We start from the raw sequence: 19,926 nt of genomic DNA on the forward strand, positions 1-19,926 counted from the left end.
TGGCTAACGCCGACGCTTATAAGCGTCGGCTTTAATGCTTTTAGCGACGCTTTTAAGCGTCTCTACAAAGCATCACCAAAACCGACCTTTTACAACGCTTTCTAAAAGCGTCGGAAAAAACTTTTTCCACTCAAGTGTCAGCGACGCTTCGGCGACGCTTTAGGTAGCGTCGGGCGGATATTTACCGACACTTATAAGCATCGGTAAAAGATGTAAATATGCCGAAAAAGATCACTTTTCCTGTTGTAGATCTGTTGATTCTAAGATTACCTAGAACAGTATTAATGAATAAATAAATATACTTGTGCACGTATTACATACAAGACTTTAAGTACGTTTAGACATGCATTTAACTGTATGAAGTTATATATTACATCATGTGGAATGACGCATTCTTCAAAGGTCTAAAAAGATAAGATATACAAGGTGACGTGGATCATACAGCTACTAACTTGACGACCTCACAAAAATTACACGAAGGGATACGAGTGGATGGAGATCGAAGGAGAGCATTAGAACTTTAAGAGAACAAGGAGAAGGTATCAAGGATGGTTGTGTGGAGTGGATCACTGAGATGGGTAACCCAGTTGTTGAGAGGACCCTTCCCGGTGGCAGCAGCTTGGACGGCAAAGCCTAAGAAGGCAACCATGGCGAGGCGGGCGTGCTTGATCTCCGCGAGCTGCAGGGTGGCTTTCTTCTCTGGGTCAGACGCAAGGCCAAGGGGATCGAAGAACTTGCCACCTGGGTATAGCCTCTTCTCGGGGTCGAGCTCGGCGTTCCTCTGGAACTCGATGTAGCCGATCACAAGCACCTCAATCCATATCAATGCAGTAAGGGAGAAGGGAAGTGGCTGGCCGAGATAAGAGGGCCCATTCTCTAGCTCTACCTGAAAGAATTCCAGCCAGTGTTTTAAATCTTGGAAATTCGACCAACCGCAAGTTTAAGAGCTTATTGTTAAATTATTCACATCTAATTCGTGAAATGCTCCTCGGTTACTGATTAGTGATACCGCTGTCATTTATAGTATTATCACTGTTTATCAACTATTTTTGCATCCATTACACTTGTTTTTAGTCATTCATTTCTCTGAACATTTGGTGAAGTCTTCACATTTTCTTGGATTCCAACTATTTCCAAGTAGCAAATTTTTATTGAATGATGAACTCGTGAAAAAAAAAAATATTGTAGAGACATAAAAATTCAAAAGACAGTATCAAATTTGGAAGATTGAATCATTTGGATTATTTAAAAATATGACGAAAGCCCAATGTAGTATTATATCACAGAATTCTTGGTCTTCTAAAATAGATACGCATGATCCACTTGTAGGGTACTTTTAAAGGGAGGATCTTGGAGATTTTAAGATTTTAACTTAAATTATTGATACAAAATCCAAGCTAGTGATCTCGGTAACTGATTTATCAAACAAAAATGGCTACTGGCTATTCCAATTAGTTGGGCAATGCTTTGTTTTTTTTTTTTTCTTTTTTAATACTTTTTTATTTGAAGAGTCTCATGGGCAACTTTGAAGTGGCTTCATTAACACCATAGGCCAATCTAGTTGGGCTAAGTGCAGCTAAACTTATCGGTTTTGCATCTAAGATTCAGACATAGATTTGATCCATTTAATGTGTGGTTGTGCCCCTCATGTTTTATCTGAGTCAGGTCTAAGTTTGGAAGGAGCTAGTTCTAGATTTTTAACTACTATTAGTTGGATCTAATGAATATATTTGGACCAAATGTCACAACTCAAGACTTCACCCAAAAAGCTAACTAGAAGGCTTTTTTTTGGGTTCCTTGGTCCTGTATAAGTATCAGAAATCTTCAGCGAATAACTAATGTGGGACTAAACACACGCTCGCATGGATCCTCGCATATTCCCCCGTTACAAGCCCTGACGTCCTCGTTAGGCTAAGAGTTCAAATCCATTCAAATCTAATCACAAGCACTATGATCGGCTCGTGGTCAGCCCCAATGAATCTATGCTGCAGTGTCCACTACTCCAAATAGATTATGGTTAGGTCCGCTTTGATACCATTTGTAATAACCCAGGATCTCAACCAAAATGGCTAGCCAGAAGGTATTTTTTTGGGTTTCTTAGTCCTGTATAAGTGTTCAAGATCTTCTCAGTGAATAATCGATATGAGACTAAACACACGCCTACACGATGTTTGGAATAATTTTTACAAATTTATACTCGACATTGGTCACGGGTTTGAACAGGGACAGAGATGGGTTTGGCCTTCAAATAGAATCAAATGGTATAACCCATGCAACTTCCCCTCATGCATCAAATAAACTCATCTGATTCAATCAGTTTTAAGTTGCTTGTCTAATGTTGTGTGTTAGATTGGGTCTTGTTAGCCCTTGGTATCCATAACTTGCCCAATTTCATTATCTTAAAATGTTGAAGGACTATGTTTGGTTCACCGAATGAAGAATGGCACTGCTATTCCAACTCCAACCTTCTTCCAGGGTTTGGTTTGACAATAAAGGGCAGAATCACAATTTCTTTGGAATTATGTTTCCTTCAAGTAGCAACAGACAATGCGATCTTATATAAATAATTACCAATGGTTATAAAACAGTCAAATATCAAGTAGCATATGTTGTAATATTATATGAACAATTACTTAAGTACATGTATGAAAGATTGTTAAATATTATCAACTAGAGAAGATAAATCTTAGATAAATACTTATAAATAATTATAAAATATAATTAAAAAATAAAAAATATGAATAAAAAACTGAAAAGAAAAAATATAGCTAACAAAGATTAAAACAAAATTAAAATATTTGGTTCAAGATATAAAATATAAGTAAGATAAAAAAAAATATTACTAATATAAAGAGGAAGTGATATTAATGATATCATGTTACAGAAAAATAAAATTAGAAAATTAAGTTGCTGAATAAATCAAACATAAAACAAAAGTATATTAGAAATTTTAAAAATTAATAAAATAATTGACTATAATGATAAATAACAAAATTATGAAATTGAAACTAAAAAATATTTTTAAACAACAAATAAGAAAATATGAATAACTAAAGATAAAACTGAAAGTAAAATCAATAAAATAAAATTAATTAATGAATATATAAAATAAATATAATATCGATAATATATCTAATGATTAAGATAAAATTGATTTTATATATATATATATATATATATATATATTGTTAAAATTAAACAAGAGACATGGAATTCTCTCTTTCAATCCTAAATCAAATGTCGGGTAGGAGACTTACCTTTCCAGCATCCTGCCATGGGACGCCAGTGAGCCCCTCGACCGCGAGCGCACCAAGCGTGGCCAGCATTGCCCACCGCCCATGGATGAGCTCGCACTCGCGGAACCGTTGGAGCCCGAACACCTCCGTGTAGGGCTGCAGCGGGGTGGACTTCACGTCCGCGTTTTCGAATCTGGTCCCGATCACGTCCCCGGCCAGGTTCTTGGCCAGGTTCTGGTCCAAAGAATCGAGATCGAATTGGAGGTACTCGGCCGGCTTGCCCAGCCCGAGCGGGTCGAACCCGTAGTCCCCCACCAGCGAACCGTCCAGCCACTCCGGGGCCGTGGCGCCCGGGAACCAGAGAGGCCGGTCCGGGACGGGGGACTTGGCGGTCTTCTTGGCCGCGGTCTTCTTCCTGCCACCGAACCCGAACCGGGCCTGGAACCGGCCCCCGGTCTTGACCGGGTGGGAGTCGGGCACCCGGGCGCCCAAAAACGGGGAGGTGGCCGCGGCAGTGGAGGCCATTTCTTGCTGCTTCCGCTGCTCTGTTCCTTCTTTTTTTTTTTCCTTTCTCTTGCCAAATGAGCATTGGGAAGGAGTTTAATGGTTTTGGGGTTCGTGTGGTGGGCTGCAGGGTGGCTGGGTAATCTTGGGGAGGGGAGATCGGATGGGTAGTGGGGGGATGGAGATCTATCTGACGGTTGTAGATGCACGGGCCTTATCTTCGCCTTATCTTCAAGGTGATTTGGAGGAAGATGTTACACGTGGAGTGTTTCGATTGGGTAAGCTGCCTCGCGGGTTTGTGGTTGGAAATTGCTGATATATGTGGTCTTTAACAATCGAACTCAGGTATCTGGTCCGGCAAAAAAAAAAAAAGAAAAAAAGAAAAAAAACGACTCGCATAAATATCAGGGAAAACTATTGGTAGTTATTTAGCACCTAGAGTTAACGAGTTCAGCAGTCCCTCCGAGGCTCAATGGGGTGGGACAAAAGAAAACGAAATAAGTGGGTCAACTACTCTAGCCACCAAAAGTATTAGTTTTACTGGCTACATAGGACCCTTTCTCTACAGGACATAGAGAAGGACTTAAACTGAGGGACTTATGCGGATGTGTATTTAGTTCCATATTGATTATTTGCTAGGTAGATCTTGGATATTTATATAGAATCAAGAAATCCAAATAATTTCTTCCTGCTAGCTTTTTTGGATGAGCTCCTGCATTGTTACAAATGGTATTAAAGCAAACTCAACCCATAACCTATGTAGACTAAAAGACACTGCAGCACAAATTTATTGAAACTGACCATGAGCCGATCATAGTGCTTTTGATTAGATTTGAATAAATTTAAATCCTCAGCCCGACGCCTTCCTTATATGGGATCAAGGAACCCAAATAATATTTTCTGGCTAGTTTTTTTTAGGTAAGATCCTAGATTATTGCAATATATATATGTTGATCCATTATTGCAGAGTTAACCCAGACAACAATGTGAAAGACATAAAACTATATAAATATATTATAATTCTTTGTCTTTATGATTTTTTTTTATTAAGAGGATTTGCTTGATTGATTTTGTTCCGGTGCTTCGTCTTCCACCTAAACACCAAATCCTAGGGGTGTATAGAGGGTTCTACATTACAAAGTTTTCTTCATCTAGGTTTGTGTGGTTTGGCATGTGGGCAGCTTTACTCCTCTTCTTGCTCATTTCGATCATTGACCTAATGGACTTTTCTGGTGTTGCTGATCTCTTAGACAACCCTGGTGACTTCTGCGAGGTCAGTCCAAACTAGCCGTAGTTAGGCTCTTATCAGACCTGATAAGTTAGAGTTGGGTTCTGACGGTTTGATTCTCACTAAAATATTTTTTAAAAAAAACTGATGCTTATATATAAAATTTTTTGAAAAATAGTTTTTGTATGTTTGATTGATCATGAAAAAATAACATATTTCAAAGAGGTTTATGTTTAGTTAAGCGTCTACTTTTTTTTAAAAAAATACCTGTTATGTCCTTAATAAAAAGAAAAATTTTACCCCTTCTATCTAAAAGCTAAAGTATATTTTGGAGAAAAAAAATTAATTCTTAACTTTTGGGAATTAGACTTTTTCATGTTCCACATAGAGTTTTCTTTTCCACAAAATATTGAAATCTTATTCCTATAGAAAATCTACTTTCCTATCTATTATCTTTATAAAAAAAATCCAACAAAATAAGTGGTATTTTTCTATTTTTTTTGTTGGCCATACTTTTTTTTCCTCGTTTTTCCATGAACCAAATGAGACCTAAAACTAATTATGGTTTCAGTTTTGCATCCCACTATTGCTTCTAAAGGGTTGCAGCCTGCTTATATAAGAGAGGGTATTGACCATAGTTAGTTATAGAGGTAGAGAACTCTCAAGCATCTCAAGTTAGAATGTCAATCACTCCTCCTCATCTTTGTTGTTCTTTTTAACAATCTTTATATTTTTAAGGCGCATGGTTTAGATGCATGCATGCTTAATTGCTAAAAACAAAACAAAAAAACTTATATTTCTCAAAATAAATCTTTAATCTTGTTAACTTTATATATGTTTCTAAATTTATTTGCATTCATTGCTTTCCTTAAGAAACCTTTGGATGACTGAGACATTAGGCCTCTACCATGATTAGTATTTCATGTTTCGTCCTTTACTTAGATCAGTGTTTTGCAGATATTTGTATTTGCTTTGCACACACATATATGTTTCTGTATGTTTTTTATATTTCTTTTGTATGTAACTATACTTGAGTGCATACAGGTTTAGATCGAGATTAAATATTTAAATAGCCACTGAGATCAAGAAATAGGAATAAAACTTTCAGTCCAAAGAGAAAAACAATTAAATACAAAGAATAAGCTAGGTTTCAAGTATCCCTTCTTTTTTATCAGAATTTTTGGAGTAATCGGCTCACCATATACTCCTCCATATATATATTGTATTGATCAAAAATTAATTAGTAGATTTGTAGGAGGCAGTCACATGTTGGAAAATCGTTGCTATATATATGTTACATGCATGGGAGGAGCTAAAGGACTCTTGAACAGTTAGTTATTGAGCTCTATCTTGTCCATGATTTACTCTTCTCTTTTAATTAATACTTCCATTTTATCTTAGAGCTCTCGTATATATATTGCTTTGAACTTTGTTCCCAATACAAACATCAACCAAAAATTACCAACTTTACTTGCTTTTATAATTTTAGATCCCTTTGCAAAATATTTTTTTTTCACCATTATCTGTGACAAACCTCTTTTTATCCATATTCTCTATAACCCAAGTCTTTTTTTCAAATGGTCAAACTCCCATGTGTCACTTTCATCAAGGAGAGGGGTCTTAACCTAAACATATTTTTGAGAAAATGCCTAATTGATGTGCGTACATTTGCAACACACTCATGCATGCTGACTCTATTATATACATGTTATTTTAATTTGTTAGTTGTATCACAATTAGGATTCCTTGGCCAATTCAAAAACTATACATTTTTACTGTCAGACCTTGTCCAATCTTATACTAAGAAAGCAAAGCAACTCTAGTAAATTATCTATGATAATCAAGACTCTACTTGAATCTTGAGAAGCTTGAAGTGCACCAGTTAGAGGCATTACAGTCAGTATGAAGGTTTTGGAGTTTTATCCTCATAGTTCTAAATAGTTTTTTTTTTTAAAAAAAAACTCACTGCATGTGTGCAATGATATTATTAGATGGTAATAACTATTGTCTATAATAAAAAGGATGTTCTCATCTACTTTAGATTTTCACGACATTTCACATGAAAGCCAAAATAAATCTACAGGAATATTTCTTGTTTTCCTTCTCAATATTTCATTTGTGAAAATGCAAATGTAAAATAAGGTTAAAAAATAATAATTTATAAATCAAATATCATCTACCAAAATTATTCTACATAATTATGATTGATGGCATCATTGCCATCCGAAATGATGCTCCATTCTTATGCATACATGCCTAGTTTTGGCCTAACTTGTTTTGGAGAGAAGCATGTGATTTTTTGCAATTATATCTTAGTGTCATACTTACGGTGCTATTATTAGATAGTAATTACTGTTGTTTTTAATAAAAAGGATGTCCTCATCTACTTTAAATTTTCAGCACATCTTACTTCAAAATCAAAATAAATCTACGAGAATAATTATTATTTTCCTTCTTAATCTTTCATTTGGGAAAATGCAATGTAAAATAAAATTAAAAATAATAATGTATAATTCAAATGTCATCTACCAAAATTATTCTATATTGTCATGATTGATGGTATCATTATTGTTGCCGTCGAATCCGAACCGAGGTGGGAGAGTAGCTCGGTCGACTCTGAGATCGGCTGGAAATGAGCTGAGTAGGCTGATTGACACGTTGGGTGTCAAGTTCTTCCAGAGATGGCCTGTAAGAAGTCCGCTTGCCGAAGAATGTTCGACAGAGGACCCTCGATGCCTAAGTCAGAATAATGAGGCAACAATATGAAAGGAAGAGGGTTTCAGTAGAAGATGGCTTTTTGAGCAATATTGCATGTGTTATATGTTGTGTGATGTATATTATCGTGTGTGTCTAAGGTCCTCCAAGCTGTCCTTTTATATAGAAGAGTTCATTTTGTCGTTACTTGACTTCTCGTGGCATGCAATGATGGCCAAGTAATTGCTGGTAGTACGGCTGCGACATGAGAGCTAGTCCGCATGGGCAGTAAGCAGCGTTGGTGAGACGTAGGTCGTGGTGCTGCCATCGCGGCTGATAGCTCTTTCTAAATCGAAACCGAAGTTGCTCACCTCGGCTGGTTGGCTGCTCGGCCGGGGCCGAAGTTGTTCTCTACGGTTTATATTTGAGGTCAATGTAGTAGGTCTGATCTAAGGTCAAGGTGTCTAATATTTCTTCCATCAATTATCATCCATTAGATGCTTTACTATCATATTTTAAATAAATTATGTGTATCCGACATGCCTAATTTTAGCCTACTTTATTTTGGAGAGAAGCATGTGATTTTTTACAATGATAAATTATTGTCATGCTTGCAATGCTATTATTAGATAGTAATTTTCCTTGTCTTTAATAGAAAGAATGTTCTCAACTACTTTAAATTTTTGGGACATCTCAATTGGAAATCAAAATAAATCTACTAGAATATTTTTATGTTTTCCTTCTCAATGTTTCATTCATAAAAATAAATGTAAAATTAAATTAAAAATAATGCTTTATAATGTAAATGTCGTCTACTAAAATTATTCTATCTAATTATGATTGATGGTATCATTATCATCCATTAGATGATTTATTCTCATATTTTAAATAAATTATTTGCATCCTACATGCCCAATTTTAGTCTATCTTATTTTGGAGAAAGGTATGTAATTTTTGTCCTAGAAAAAAAAAAGTATGTAATTTTTCGTAATCATATATTATTGTCGTGCTTGCAAGCTAGCCAAGTTCGTCACCATCCAACTTAAAACCCAAAAGGTGACGGTAAATGTTGATAGCCCGCATAGAATTCTATGCGGATGTTTGGAACACCCCGTAAATTCGCCGACATTAGCGATGCATCCATTTCGCGAGGACTTGAAGCCGTCCCTACTTGATTCCAATGCGGACTACCAGTAATCTAACGTTTTCTCGGCACGACACGTAATCGATATCATCCGCGATAGGCCTAAAACTCAATACGTTGCAGAAGTACATTTACCAGATCGGCTGTTTGCTGTTCGAAGTAATGGGGGAGAAAAAACCGAGACTGAGCCGCGCAGGAAAACGACAAGGAAACCTTATCCTGTGGCGAGTGCTTGCTTTTTCTTTGTGTCATATGGTCACCGTTTTGAGTCGTAGTAAAGGCAAATCCGGGGTTGTATACTTCCATCGAAGCTGTTAGTGGACCAATAAATTCTCTCACTCTACGTATCTAAATGGAGAGTATTTAATGGACGCCCGCATAATTTGAATTGCATGAATAAAAGTAATCATCCAATTCTATTGGGCTATCATCTCAGCGGCTTTATTCGTTCGGGCATGCTTTTTTTCACTAATTCGGAATCTCAGCGGGCCCGCTTCTGGAATCTCGTATCCCACGGACACCATCAAGCATGAAAGAATTCTTCTCCATATCGCATTAAACGACACGCAAAGATATTATGGTGGGTCCCACACTAAATCACATTTTTTATCCCTTTCTTACGTAGCGGATCCACCGAACCGTCGAGCGTCGAGAATATCGAAGGAGAAAGAAATGCTCCTCCAAATTTTCAAAATCCCAATTTTGCCCTTGCAGGTGGTTATTGAATGTCCGGACTCCGGACCCGCTGGCGGCCTTCAGTACTGTTCTGACAACTCTAAGGTTACTTGGAATCGCCTCAATCGAATTCCTTCTGGTCGGGGCTTTTGGACTCGCAGCGGCAAAAGGAATCGAGTGAAGGAGGCCGCCACGCTTCGAATCTCCTGAGGTTTTCTCTCAATCCTTCCAAAAGCGAGCTTCTTCCTTAACGGGTTTCGTCGATAAAGAGTTCGTTTCTTGCTCGAATTTTTTAGGGTTCTGATGTTTAATATTCTGCCCTAGAGCTGGACTTCCTTGGAAAAAATTAATATTCTCGTTGAATTAGGGTTTCTATCCATGTTTCATGGATCAAGAATCGTAATGGATGTTCCTTGAATTTCGGAGCCATGTGAGTTGGTGTTTGGTCTTAATGTTCTGTTTTTGTCTTGTTTAATAAAGGGCAGGAAAACTAGATTTTCCATCCAATCTGGGAGTTGACCCCATACTTCTTTCTCTGTTACAGGGCTGGGAATCATATGAGAAGTTGCCATTTTTAACTATTCCTTTCTTTACTGTACATTTCTTTTCTTGCCCGTTGGAAATGGGTCGATTAATTCTGCGCTTGCTGCATAATATATTGGCAGAGTAGATTGGATGCTTCTGTTACTTTTGGTGCATTTCATAATCAATGATGCCAGTAACTGCTTTTGCTGATTTTGTTCTTATTTTCTTCAAATATGGTATGATGTAAATGTTGCAGGTTGGTTACCAGAATGGATCATTGCAGTTCGGGGACCGATCAGTTGCTGAAGGACTTTTATATTCCGGAATATATATTACTACCAGAGTTATCAGCAGAGCATATTTCTTATACACCCAGTTGTCCTGTGATAGTTTTTATCAACCCCCAAAGTGGTGGCCAACTTGGAGGTGATTTGATTGTAACATATCGTGAGCTTCTCAACAGAGTACAGGTAATACACTATTATCTACAGAAGATTATTGCATAGAGTTGTGCCTTGCATGATCAGATTTTAAACTTAAAATAATTTGTCTGATTTAGACTGAAAATGCATGCAGAATTCATTGGTGGTATTTAAATTGTATAATTCTTAGGTTTTTGATTTGAGTGAGGAAGCACCAGACAAGGTGTTGCACAAGCTTTATCACAATTTGGAAAAGCTCAAGTCTGAAGGAGATAATCTTGCTGCTGAAATTCAGAGGAGATTGAAACTGATAGTAAGTAAAAGGGTCCAAAATAAAATAAGAAAATATCCCTCCTCGATCCCCATATTTTTTTTGCATGTAATATATTTGAAATTTTCTGTCCTCTTTGGTTTGTATTTGACATACAGGTATTTCATTAGGTTGCAGGTGGTGATGGTACAGCAAGTTGGTTGCTTGGAGTTGTTTGTGATCTCAAACTGGATCACCCACCTCCTATTGCTACAGTGCCTTTAGGAACTGGAAACAACCTTCCATTTTCATTTGGTTGGGTATGTCAAACAATAGAGTTCTTTTTGAACTTTTAAGTCTATCCAACAGCTGTTTATTTTCCATGTAATAATGCAGCCTGGTGGTTTAGCACTATTTTGGGACCAAGCCTCATAATAAGCCAGAAATATAGATGTATACTTGGTCATTGACAGAATGCATGCATATGCACACCTCCATTGTTTGAATATTTTTGTGTTTTCTGCAAGTTTATGAGAATAAGGTTCTTTCCATATAGAAACTTTAGAACAGTATAGCGAGAAATTGGAGATTGCGATCCAATATTATAATAAAAAATACTTCTTAATTCCTGTCAGACCAGGAAAAAGAAAGATATAATTCAAGCAGTGCATTTGTTAGAGGTTTGTGTTACTTTTTCATTCATAACATGCACTCATCTACAATTGCAGGGTAAAAAGAATCCTGGCACTGACCGTCAGTCTGTGAAATCATTCCTAGAGCAAGTGATGAAAGCAAGAGAAATGAAAGTTGATAGGTTAAGCACTTTGTGCACCCCCTTTTTTAGGATAAGAAGTACAAATTCTTGGCATTATCTCATATGTCATCTCATTTTCTTTTTGTTCGTAGGAGTTCTGTTCTTTCATTTCACTTATTTGATTTTGAAGAATCTGGTAAAGGATAAGTGTAGCAATGTGCATTCTTTTATGGGCATTCTAATTTTTTGAGGTTCAAAATTTATTCTTTAAAAGATATTATTTTCTCACTTCAGCTGGCATATCATCATGAGAATGCGAGCTCCCAAGGAGGGTACTTGCGATCCAATTGCTCCTCTGGAATTGCCACATTCACTGCATGCTTTTTGTCGTGTTTCAGATACAGACTCACTTAATATGGTAAGACAATATCCTATTCTCCATATTATTCCATATTAATATTGTTGATATATTATAACATGTTTTTCAGGATTTGGATCTGTTGTTTTATGTATCTGTTCTTCCAGAAATGGAAATACGTTATGCTCTATTTGATTGAATGTAATTAGAATGCCTGTAAATTCAGTTGCTTGTAGCTGGGAATTTCAGCTATTGTTTTTTTTAAAGTTAAGATTCATATGTAACTTTAGCTTCAAAAGGAAGCTCAAAACTGCGAACCAACCTGCAACCAAAACAACTATAGTTTTAGTTGAATTACTTGGTGGAATTTGGGGACATTTGTCAATGTTGTAAATATAGCTCATGATACTGTAATTAGAATTGCTTAATTCCAGCCCATGCAACCAAAGTTACTAGTCTTCAGCTAAAGGACTTTTACATGAGAGCACATAGGGTTTTCTTTGTTCGTTTTTGTACATGCATGATGTCTTTCTTTATTTAAGATCAATTAGTGAATGTGAAAAATTTGTAAGTTAGAGAAATGAGTGAGTAGCATCTAGGATATGAGAAGGATTTTAGCCATATGGTCGATAGACTAGAATTTAGAAGATCTTGATTCAAAAGGAAAAAAAATGAAGAGAGTATTAGTTGCAACATTCTTGATCAAGGTATTAAGTTTAAGCCAAAACCAATCCATTCTGGCCGAAATGGAAACTGATCAGCTTTGGCCGATGCCAAATTGCTGACCCCTAGTTTCGGTTTTGGTTTGTTTCATTAGTTTCGGTTAGTTTCAGTATCATAACGGACTGATTTTGGTTAAATTTCAGTGGTTTCAGTCAATTTCAGCAGAAAGTATAACCAAAACTAGCTTTTGATACTATTATAAAGCTTTATCTTACTGTTGATATCATATGGTAGGCATTACCTTATTTGGTTGTATATAGGCTATATCGTGTCAATTTTTTATGTTTTTTCTTTCCTTTTCTTGGGTTAAAAGAGGGCATACATAATCGTTATAAGGCAGAAGAAATAGTTGTAAAGTGCCATTCTTTCCCCAGCGTGGTCTGGGCCTTTCTGATTGATTGGACAAGAACTCTAGAATGACACTTATTAAAGTACTTTACATAGATTACCATACCATAAACAATTAATATAGTATTTTTCACAAAAATAATACTTTTATATAAAATAAATGTGAGATTTCATAGCTACATGTGTTTTTGATTGAATAGTCTCTTAATCTCAAATATGTGAAAAGCAAATGCCTAACTTGAACATATTTGTTACTTCTACTAAAAAGATGAAGAAAAGGTCAATGTACCCGGCACTAAAAAGTTTCATGTTTGCTAACATAATGAATTGTGAAACAAGTAAAGTTTGAGAAAGTAATAAAACACACACACACACACACACACATATATAAATGCATTGTCAAACAAGTAAAGTATGTATGTATGCATGTATGTATGTCCACAATACAAAATATCATTACACTTAATGAATTTCTCTTGTATGCAATATCGACTTTAGCGTAAAATTGTTGAAATGACACAAATAAAGAACCTACATAACGACATACTTCAAAATATCATGTAATAACTTTTCTTGGCTTTTATTGTTCTTTTTTTATTTTTCCCTTTTTTTTTTGCTGAAACTCCAGAACTTAGAGTGAAACTTCTGAAATCACCGAAATCGACACTCCATGAACCAAGTCTTGATTTTTTGCTTCAAAGAGGTATTTACGCGACCTACATGTTCGAACTTGTTGAGTGTTGATTGTTCAAGTAAATATTCTCCCCTGCTCCATCCTTCCTATTTGTTGAAATAAAGAGGTATCAATTAAAGTTCTTACTCCATGTTTCTGGACATATCTATAAGGTTCTTGATACATTATTGAGGATAATTTATGAGAGTATCATAGGAGAATGTTATGTTGAGAAGTACTAGAGCTTTCTGCTATGCTTCATTTTAGTAAACTCATCCTATCAAGGACCGCCGTACCAGGTTCGGTAGGCATACCGATTGCCAACCGGACCGGTACGGTTTTGGTTTGTACTGGAATCGGGCGGTACGAACCGGCCAGCTCTTTTCTACCAGAGCCGGAGAAGAAGAAGAGAACGAGAGAGAGCGCGGGGAAGAGAGGGAGGGAGAAGACCTGTGGCCTCCATCGGAGAGCCGCGGAGGGGCGGCGGAGGCTGGCGGGGGGCGGGGGAACCCGCAGGGGCGCGGCGAAGGCCGAGGCGAAACAGGGGGCCGCGGATTTTTAATTTGGGGGTTTTGAGTGAAATCGGCAAATCGGTTGCCGCCCCTCCGCGGGTTCCTCTGCCCCCCGTCGGGCTCTGCCGCCCCTTCGGCCTCCACCGCCCCTCTGCGGCTCTCCGATGGCGGCCACAGATCTTCTTCCTCCCTTCTTCCCCGTGCTCTCTCTCATTCTCTTCGTCTCCGGCACAGAACTAGCCCGTACCGATTTCCACGGCTCCGGCGTACCAGTAGCTAGCCGGACCGGTTCGTACCGGCCCATACCGGCCAGTACGGGCCGGTTCGGCAAACCTTGCATCCTATTACTTTTCTATATAATGAATATCAATTATAATTCTTTATTGTCGAGGCCGTCCTTTAGTGATCTTCAAACATTGACACCATGGCTTCAGGCTATTGTAGTGGTTGGATTTGGTTAGCTATAACATTAATTTAATAATGTCTCATCAATACAGCCTTTATCATCTTGTTGTTACCTTGGTCATACAGACTTATCATCATAATTACTCTGCCTTTTATTCTAGTCATATGGTGTGTGCTGCATCACCCTTCTTTTGATCCTTCTTGCCCATCAACCGAATATTATTTATTGAGTGGGTTGAATTTCAGATGTTAGACTCTTGATGTATATTCCAAATTGAGTTTGAGAAGTGGTCTTCGAGACAGTTAACTCATTAGATTTGTTGTTTATACATGACCATCTCTGCAATTTTTGTATCTCTGCATTATATTGTGAATGTGGATAGTTTACAATAGTTGTGTCATGTTGCTCTTAGTGGGTGGGACAAATAGATCAATGACTGATCGACAAAGAAATTTACAGACAAATTGTTCTCTGAAGCACCAATTTTCTCTGCTGCATGACATGGGCGTTATAAAGGATCTAAGAATATAAACCAATGCAGCAGAAATGGGAATACTGATATGAGTTTGTAATCAAACTAGAAAAGAGAGTGAGGAATGAGTGTATTTGAAGAGTTGTAGGAATTGCGGTGGTAGAGAACAAAGTAATGTTGCAACCTAGATGGTGTAGGCAAGTACAATGAAAATTTGAGGAGGCCCTTGAATATTTGTTGAAGGATCTAGCAAGGGGAATCTCTAAGAATGGAGTGACAAGGATTTTGAGAAATTTGAAATAATATCATAGTTACCCTAAATAAGATATGCGGCAAATGAGGATCTATAAGGGTAACACCAAGTAACTGGGACAAGGCTTGATGGCTATGGTGATGTATAGTTTAATATGCTACATCAGAGCACACCCTTGAGCCTCATCTAGGGTTCCCTTCAATTAAGTTTCTGCTTCTACCATGGGAATGAGAGCACTTATTTCTGCATGCGAGACTGGAGATGAAAGTAACCTTACTCTGACAGTCACGACATTCTACAGAAGCCATCTTCCATAGGATTGTATTGAAAGAGTAACATCCAATTTATGTTCTCGATGAATGCATCAGAAGAAACAACAATCTTTCATTCAAGTGGGCTGAGGAAAAATGCAAAACATTAGTAATATTTGAAGCCATAGTTATTCATTTGTATCATTTCACACTAAATGGGTTAACTTTTTAAAGTTGCTTTCAAATATTTAGTTCCATATAATGTGAGATCCAAATGCTACATTTGTTTAATTAGCTTAGCTAATCCATGTTGACCTGTGCTCAGGAAGGTTATCAGATATATCGTGGAGGATTTTGGAACTACTTCAGTATGGGTAAGATTTTTCTTTGAAAGAGGACATAAGCGTTTGCTTATAACTATAAGAAAATATTGGATAATATCAAAATGGGTGCTTATAACTGTAACATAAGCAGATGCTTATAATTTCAGTATCATGTACACCCAATGTTTAAACTGAGGTGATATCCTGTTAAGGGGAACATTCCAGTGTTTTTTGGGAAACATTCCCATTTTGCCCTTACATAACTGGATCTCATGATGGTTCGAAACTTTTGGGGAATTAAGGGGAGTGGTTCTATGATATTTTGAAATATTTGAATCAGTTTGCTTTAGAGGCTTCAATATTGTCTTATTAGGTAGATTACATTAATAATCTTTTGATTTGTCCTTTCCGTAAATGGGAAAACCTAGCTGCATATTTATGATTAGACTTTTAGTTTTGCCTATATTCATTAATTCAAGAAGATATTTGCATAGTGTTGTTATTTTAATAATAATATACCCATCATTCTTGCACTCCCTTGTGCATGCAGATAAAATAAGATGACATGGAATAAGAGATTTGTTATCGGGAAAATGCTGGATTAAGCATTTTTTTGAATGTTTTTCTGAGTCCTCATCATAACATTTGCTGTCTTGAGTGAAATTTATGCATTAGTTACTCATACCTTTTTTCGAAATAAAAGAATCCAGACAGCCTTGTCAGTTGTCACTATACATTGCAATATGTATTATTTTGCACACATTTAGCTCTATGCTTGCATTGTGATTCATTTAGAAAATACGTGATTCTTTTGGAAAATACTTTAAACTTTTAACACCCATTTAGGAACATATCTCAACCCTCTACCTGTGACCAGTAATTTGCGAGTGCTATGTAAATGCTATCTTATGAAAGCAAATAATGAAGGATGAGGTAAAACATCTACATAAAACAGTAACATGTAACTTTTATATACTGTGATTTAGTTATAATGAATGAAGGCATACTAATAATGCAAAATGAATCTTGTATAACACTTTGAATATGGTCGTTTGCATCCGAACTTGACTTTTGGTGTTATATCGATGTCTAAATATATGCCGCCTGAAAGTGAATGTCTTCATGCTGACATGCAGGCTTGTAAAGAGTGTTTTCCAAAATTTTGATGATATCTCTTTTGTATCTAAATATTTCACTGAATACTAATACTATGTATCTTATGGTTAGTTGCTAAGATATTTAAATTTTTTTTGATCGTTTTTAATTTGAAAACAAACAGATATACCAAATAAGTTTTTATATGATATGCAAAAACCAATGACTTCTTTTTTTTCAATTATTAAGAGAATGCAAATGACATACTTCCTGTTTTTTTATAGGGATGGATGCCCAGGTCTCATATGCATTTCATTCAAAGCGCAAGTTGTGTCCAGAAAAATTCAAGAATCAGTTGGTTAATCAGGTCAGTTTTTCTACATGCATGTCTAAATGCGCATGCTGCATATGAAAATTCTTAGTCATTGTTGCTGATAAATGTTCTTCTGTTTGCTTAATAATCTTAACAATAATTTTATGTATACTGATTATAGTAATTATCTTTATAACAAATAGAAATAGATTCATATGTGTCCTTTATGTTCTCGGTCATCTCGCTATGGATTCTTATACACACCTCTATCCCAATTATAATTCAGAGTACCTATGTCAAGATTGGATGTACACAAGGATGGTTTTGTGCCTCTCTTTTTCATCCTACTTCAAGGTAAACATTTTCTTTTGTAGAAAATAGATGAAATGCTAATTGTTTTTCAGTGTTTTTGTTATCTCAGTTCATAGTAATTGGTGTTAATTAAGCTATAAGAGATCACTATTTCTGCAACATAAGTTAAAGATAAGTAGTTCTGATAAAGATAAAATTAAGTATAGCTGATTAATGATAACCATTATTAACAAGTGTTATCTCATCTATCAAGTGTGGCAAAAACCTGTAGGGTCTGTTTGGATGCTCAAACAGCCTATCGATGGGTAAGTCCATATACCGGAGAAGTTAAACTGTGCAGGAGAGAATTTGTACCAAGTTGAGAAATTTAAATTCATAGAATCCCAAAATAATTGGGATACTATAGATTACCTTTTAAATGGAACTGCATATCCTAATAGTTTGTAAATTTGCTAGCTAGATGCTTCCCAATCGAATGAAATTCTTCTTGTAATTTACTGTGTTGGGGTTTATCTCACAGGCAACTTAATTAGACATCCAAACAGGCCCGTAATGTTGTCTTTAGAAGATTTTAGATGTTACACATCTCATAGACTGATGTTCCGTCTCTACTTTTTATGATGCCACTTCAACCACAACTAATTGGTTGGAATGTTCATATGATTAACCTACTCATAAACATCATGAAATTTTAATATAATGTTCTGGGATCTAGTTCAAATTGGTAGTTTTGCAATTTGACTATTCCTTTTTTTGGGGTGGTTGAATTCAAATGCAGGAACATAGCTCAGCTTGCAAAGGTGAAGATCATGAAAAAACATGGAAAATGGGAAATGCTCCATATTCCTCACAGGTAAAAGATCTACGTGACATTTCAAATTTTTGTTTGAAGTGGGACAAGTTCAGCATCCACTTTTGCATCCATGAACATATTGCCCTTAAATTGTGCAACTCTTACAAGTATTCAACTCAAATAATCCTTTTTTTTTTTATGAATAAAGTGCTACCATGTACATCTGGTAGTGGAATGGACCTCAAGGTTGGAAATTTTCTTGGGTATTTGAGGCTTTACAAAGATTGCACTTTACCTTTTCGAACTATTCTGTACTGAATGTAGTTCATAGAAGACATTAGCATGATGGTTACTTGTTTCCATCTTATCATGCTGAAGCCTATAGACATGAAAATGTTCATCGACCATTTTCTGTTGTCTGAACCTGTTTATCTTATTGTGCACCAATTTTCAGCATCAGGTCGATTGTTTGTCTTAACTTGCCTAGCTTTTCTGGAGGTCTGAATCCCTGGGGAACTCCAAGTACGAAGAAGCAGAGAGATGTGAGCTTATTCCCCTGATCAAGTTTTAGAAATTTCATTTTCTTTTAATAATAGAGGGGATTCGACCTGTATAGTAGTTCAGAGTTCCTATTTTTTCCATCATCTCTTATTTTTAGCTTTTGGTTTTACAGAGGGACTTGACTTCGCCATATGTCGATGATGGCCTTCTTGAGATTGTGGGTTTTAAAAATGCTTGGCATGGACTTGTTTTGCTCTCCCGAAAAGGACATGGGACTCGTCTTGCTCAGGTAAATGAAGTATGTGTTATTTTCTAAATGACCAAGCTGCTACCGAACATACAAAGGGAAATAGAAGGGTAAAAACTGATGGTGATATAAAAATAAGATATCAAGGTTCAATTTTTTCTCATTACAACCCTTAATTCGCCCAGCATTAGTCAAAACAAATGCCCAAGTTAAATATGTTCTCTAATCATACATAGGCACATCGTATTCGATTTGAGTTCCACAAGGGTGCAGCTGACTATACATACATGAGAATCGATGGAGAACCTTGGAAGCAGCCTCTACCGGAGGATGGGGACAAGGTTGTGGTGGAGATCTCCCATCTTGGACAGGTCAAGATGCTTGCAACTCAGAACTGCAAAGCTCAATGCATCTGTGATGCCTCTGCACCCTCATCAGTCATTCATAATGATATAGACGTAAGCGATGAAGATGTAGATGACAAGTCCGAGGAGAGAGAGAAGTTTGGTGCGGCAGACACATTCAGATATCGAGACAACATTGACAGTGCCCATTTCAGTTGACTCTTGTCTGTTTGGGCTGCGCCAGATTTTATTGTATAGGCATTGGTTAAGAGTAACAACACAAGCTTTTTGACACCTGGTTTAGAGGTTTGTGAATCAGAAACAAAAAATCAGGCCCAATTTTCGGGCACATTTCAAAATAACCTTGTTCTGCATCTTCCACTAGGCTCATGAGATCAAATATGATAGTTGCTGTGGTTGTGTTTGGCTGTGGAATAAATTTGGAAGGGCAAGCGGAAACTTATTCAGATATTGTTGGGGAGATAGAATTCATGTGCATTTGGTTGAAAGGGTAAGTGCATGGAAATAGCATTTTGATTTTTTTCATCATAAGGATAAAATTGTTATTAC

The 19,926-nt window shown here is 36.6% G+C and overlaps 2 protein-coding genes across 7 annotated transcripts; one reads left to right on the forward strand and one right to left on the reverse strand.

Moving 5' to 3' along the window:
• Positions 1-318: 318 nt before the first annotated feature.
• Positions 319-3,890, reverse strand: LOC103714751 (chlorophyll a-b binding protein CP29.1, chloroplastic-like). The gene is made up of 2 exons (XM_008802131.5): positions 3,258-3,890; positions 319-886 (listed from the first exon to the last, which is right to left on the reverse strand). The coding sequence occupies exons 1-2, from the start codon at positions 3,759-3,761 to the stop codon at positions 521-523; spliced, it is 870 nt and encodes a 289-aa protein (XP_008800353.3). The 5' UTR covers positions 3,762-3,890; the 3' UTR covers positions 319-520.
• A 5,662-nt stretch (positions 3,891-9,552) lies between these two features.
• On the forward strand, positions 9,553-19,730 carry LOC103714752 (diacylglycerol kinase 1-like). Of its 6 annotated transcripts, none has more exons than XM_088704465.2 (15): positions 9,564-9,751; positions 9,849-9,911; positions 10,026-10,174; positions 10,263-10,476; positions 10,619-10,741; positions 10,870-10,998; positions 11,407-11,492; positions 11,727-11,850; positions 15,754-15,802; positions 17,131-17,213; positions 17,446-17,513; positions 18,250-18,324; positions 18,719-18,806; positions 18,938-19,054; positions 19,249-19,730. In XM_088704465.2, the coding sequence occupies exons 4-15, from the start codon at positions 10,276-10,278 to the stop codon at positions 19,573-19,575; spliced, it is 1,470 nt and encodes a 489-aa protein (XP_088560591.1). In that variant the 5' UTR covers positions 9,564-9,751; positions 9,849-9,911; positions 10,026-10,174; positions 10,263-10,275; the 3' UTR covers positions 19,576-19,730. The 6 variants fall into 6 exon arrangements, with proteins under 6 accessions (XP_088560590.1, XP_088560591.1, XP_088560588.1 ...); XM_088704462.2 differs by having other exon boundaries at positions 10,026-10,147; XM_088704466.1 differs by lacking the exon at positions 9,564-9,751 and having other exon boundaries at positions 9,776-9,911; positions 10,026-10,076.
• The last annotated feature ends 196 nt before the right edge of the window (positions 19,731-19,926 follow it).

This window comes from Phoenix dactylifera, chromosome 9, assembly GCF_051530095.1.
Source record: "Phoenix dactylifera cultivar Ajwa chromosome 9, Ajwa_hap1_PhDact_Kaust_v1.1, whole genome shotgun sequence".
Taxonomy (NCBI): Eukaryota; Viridiplantae; Streptophyta; class Magnoliopsida; order Arecales; family Arecaceae; genus Phoenix; species Phoenix dactylifera.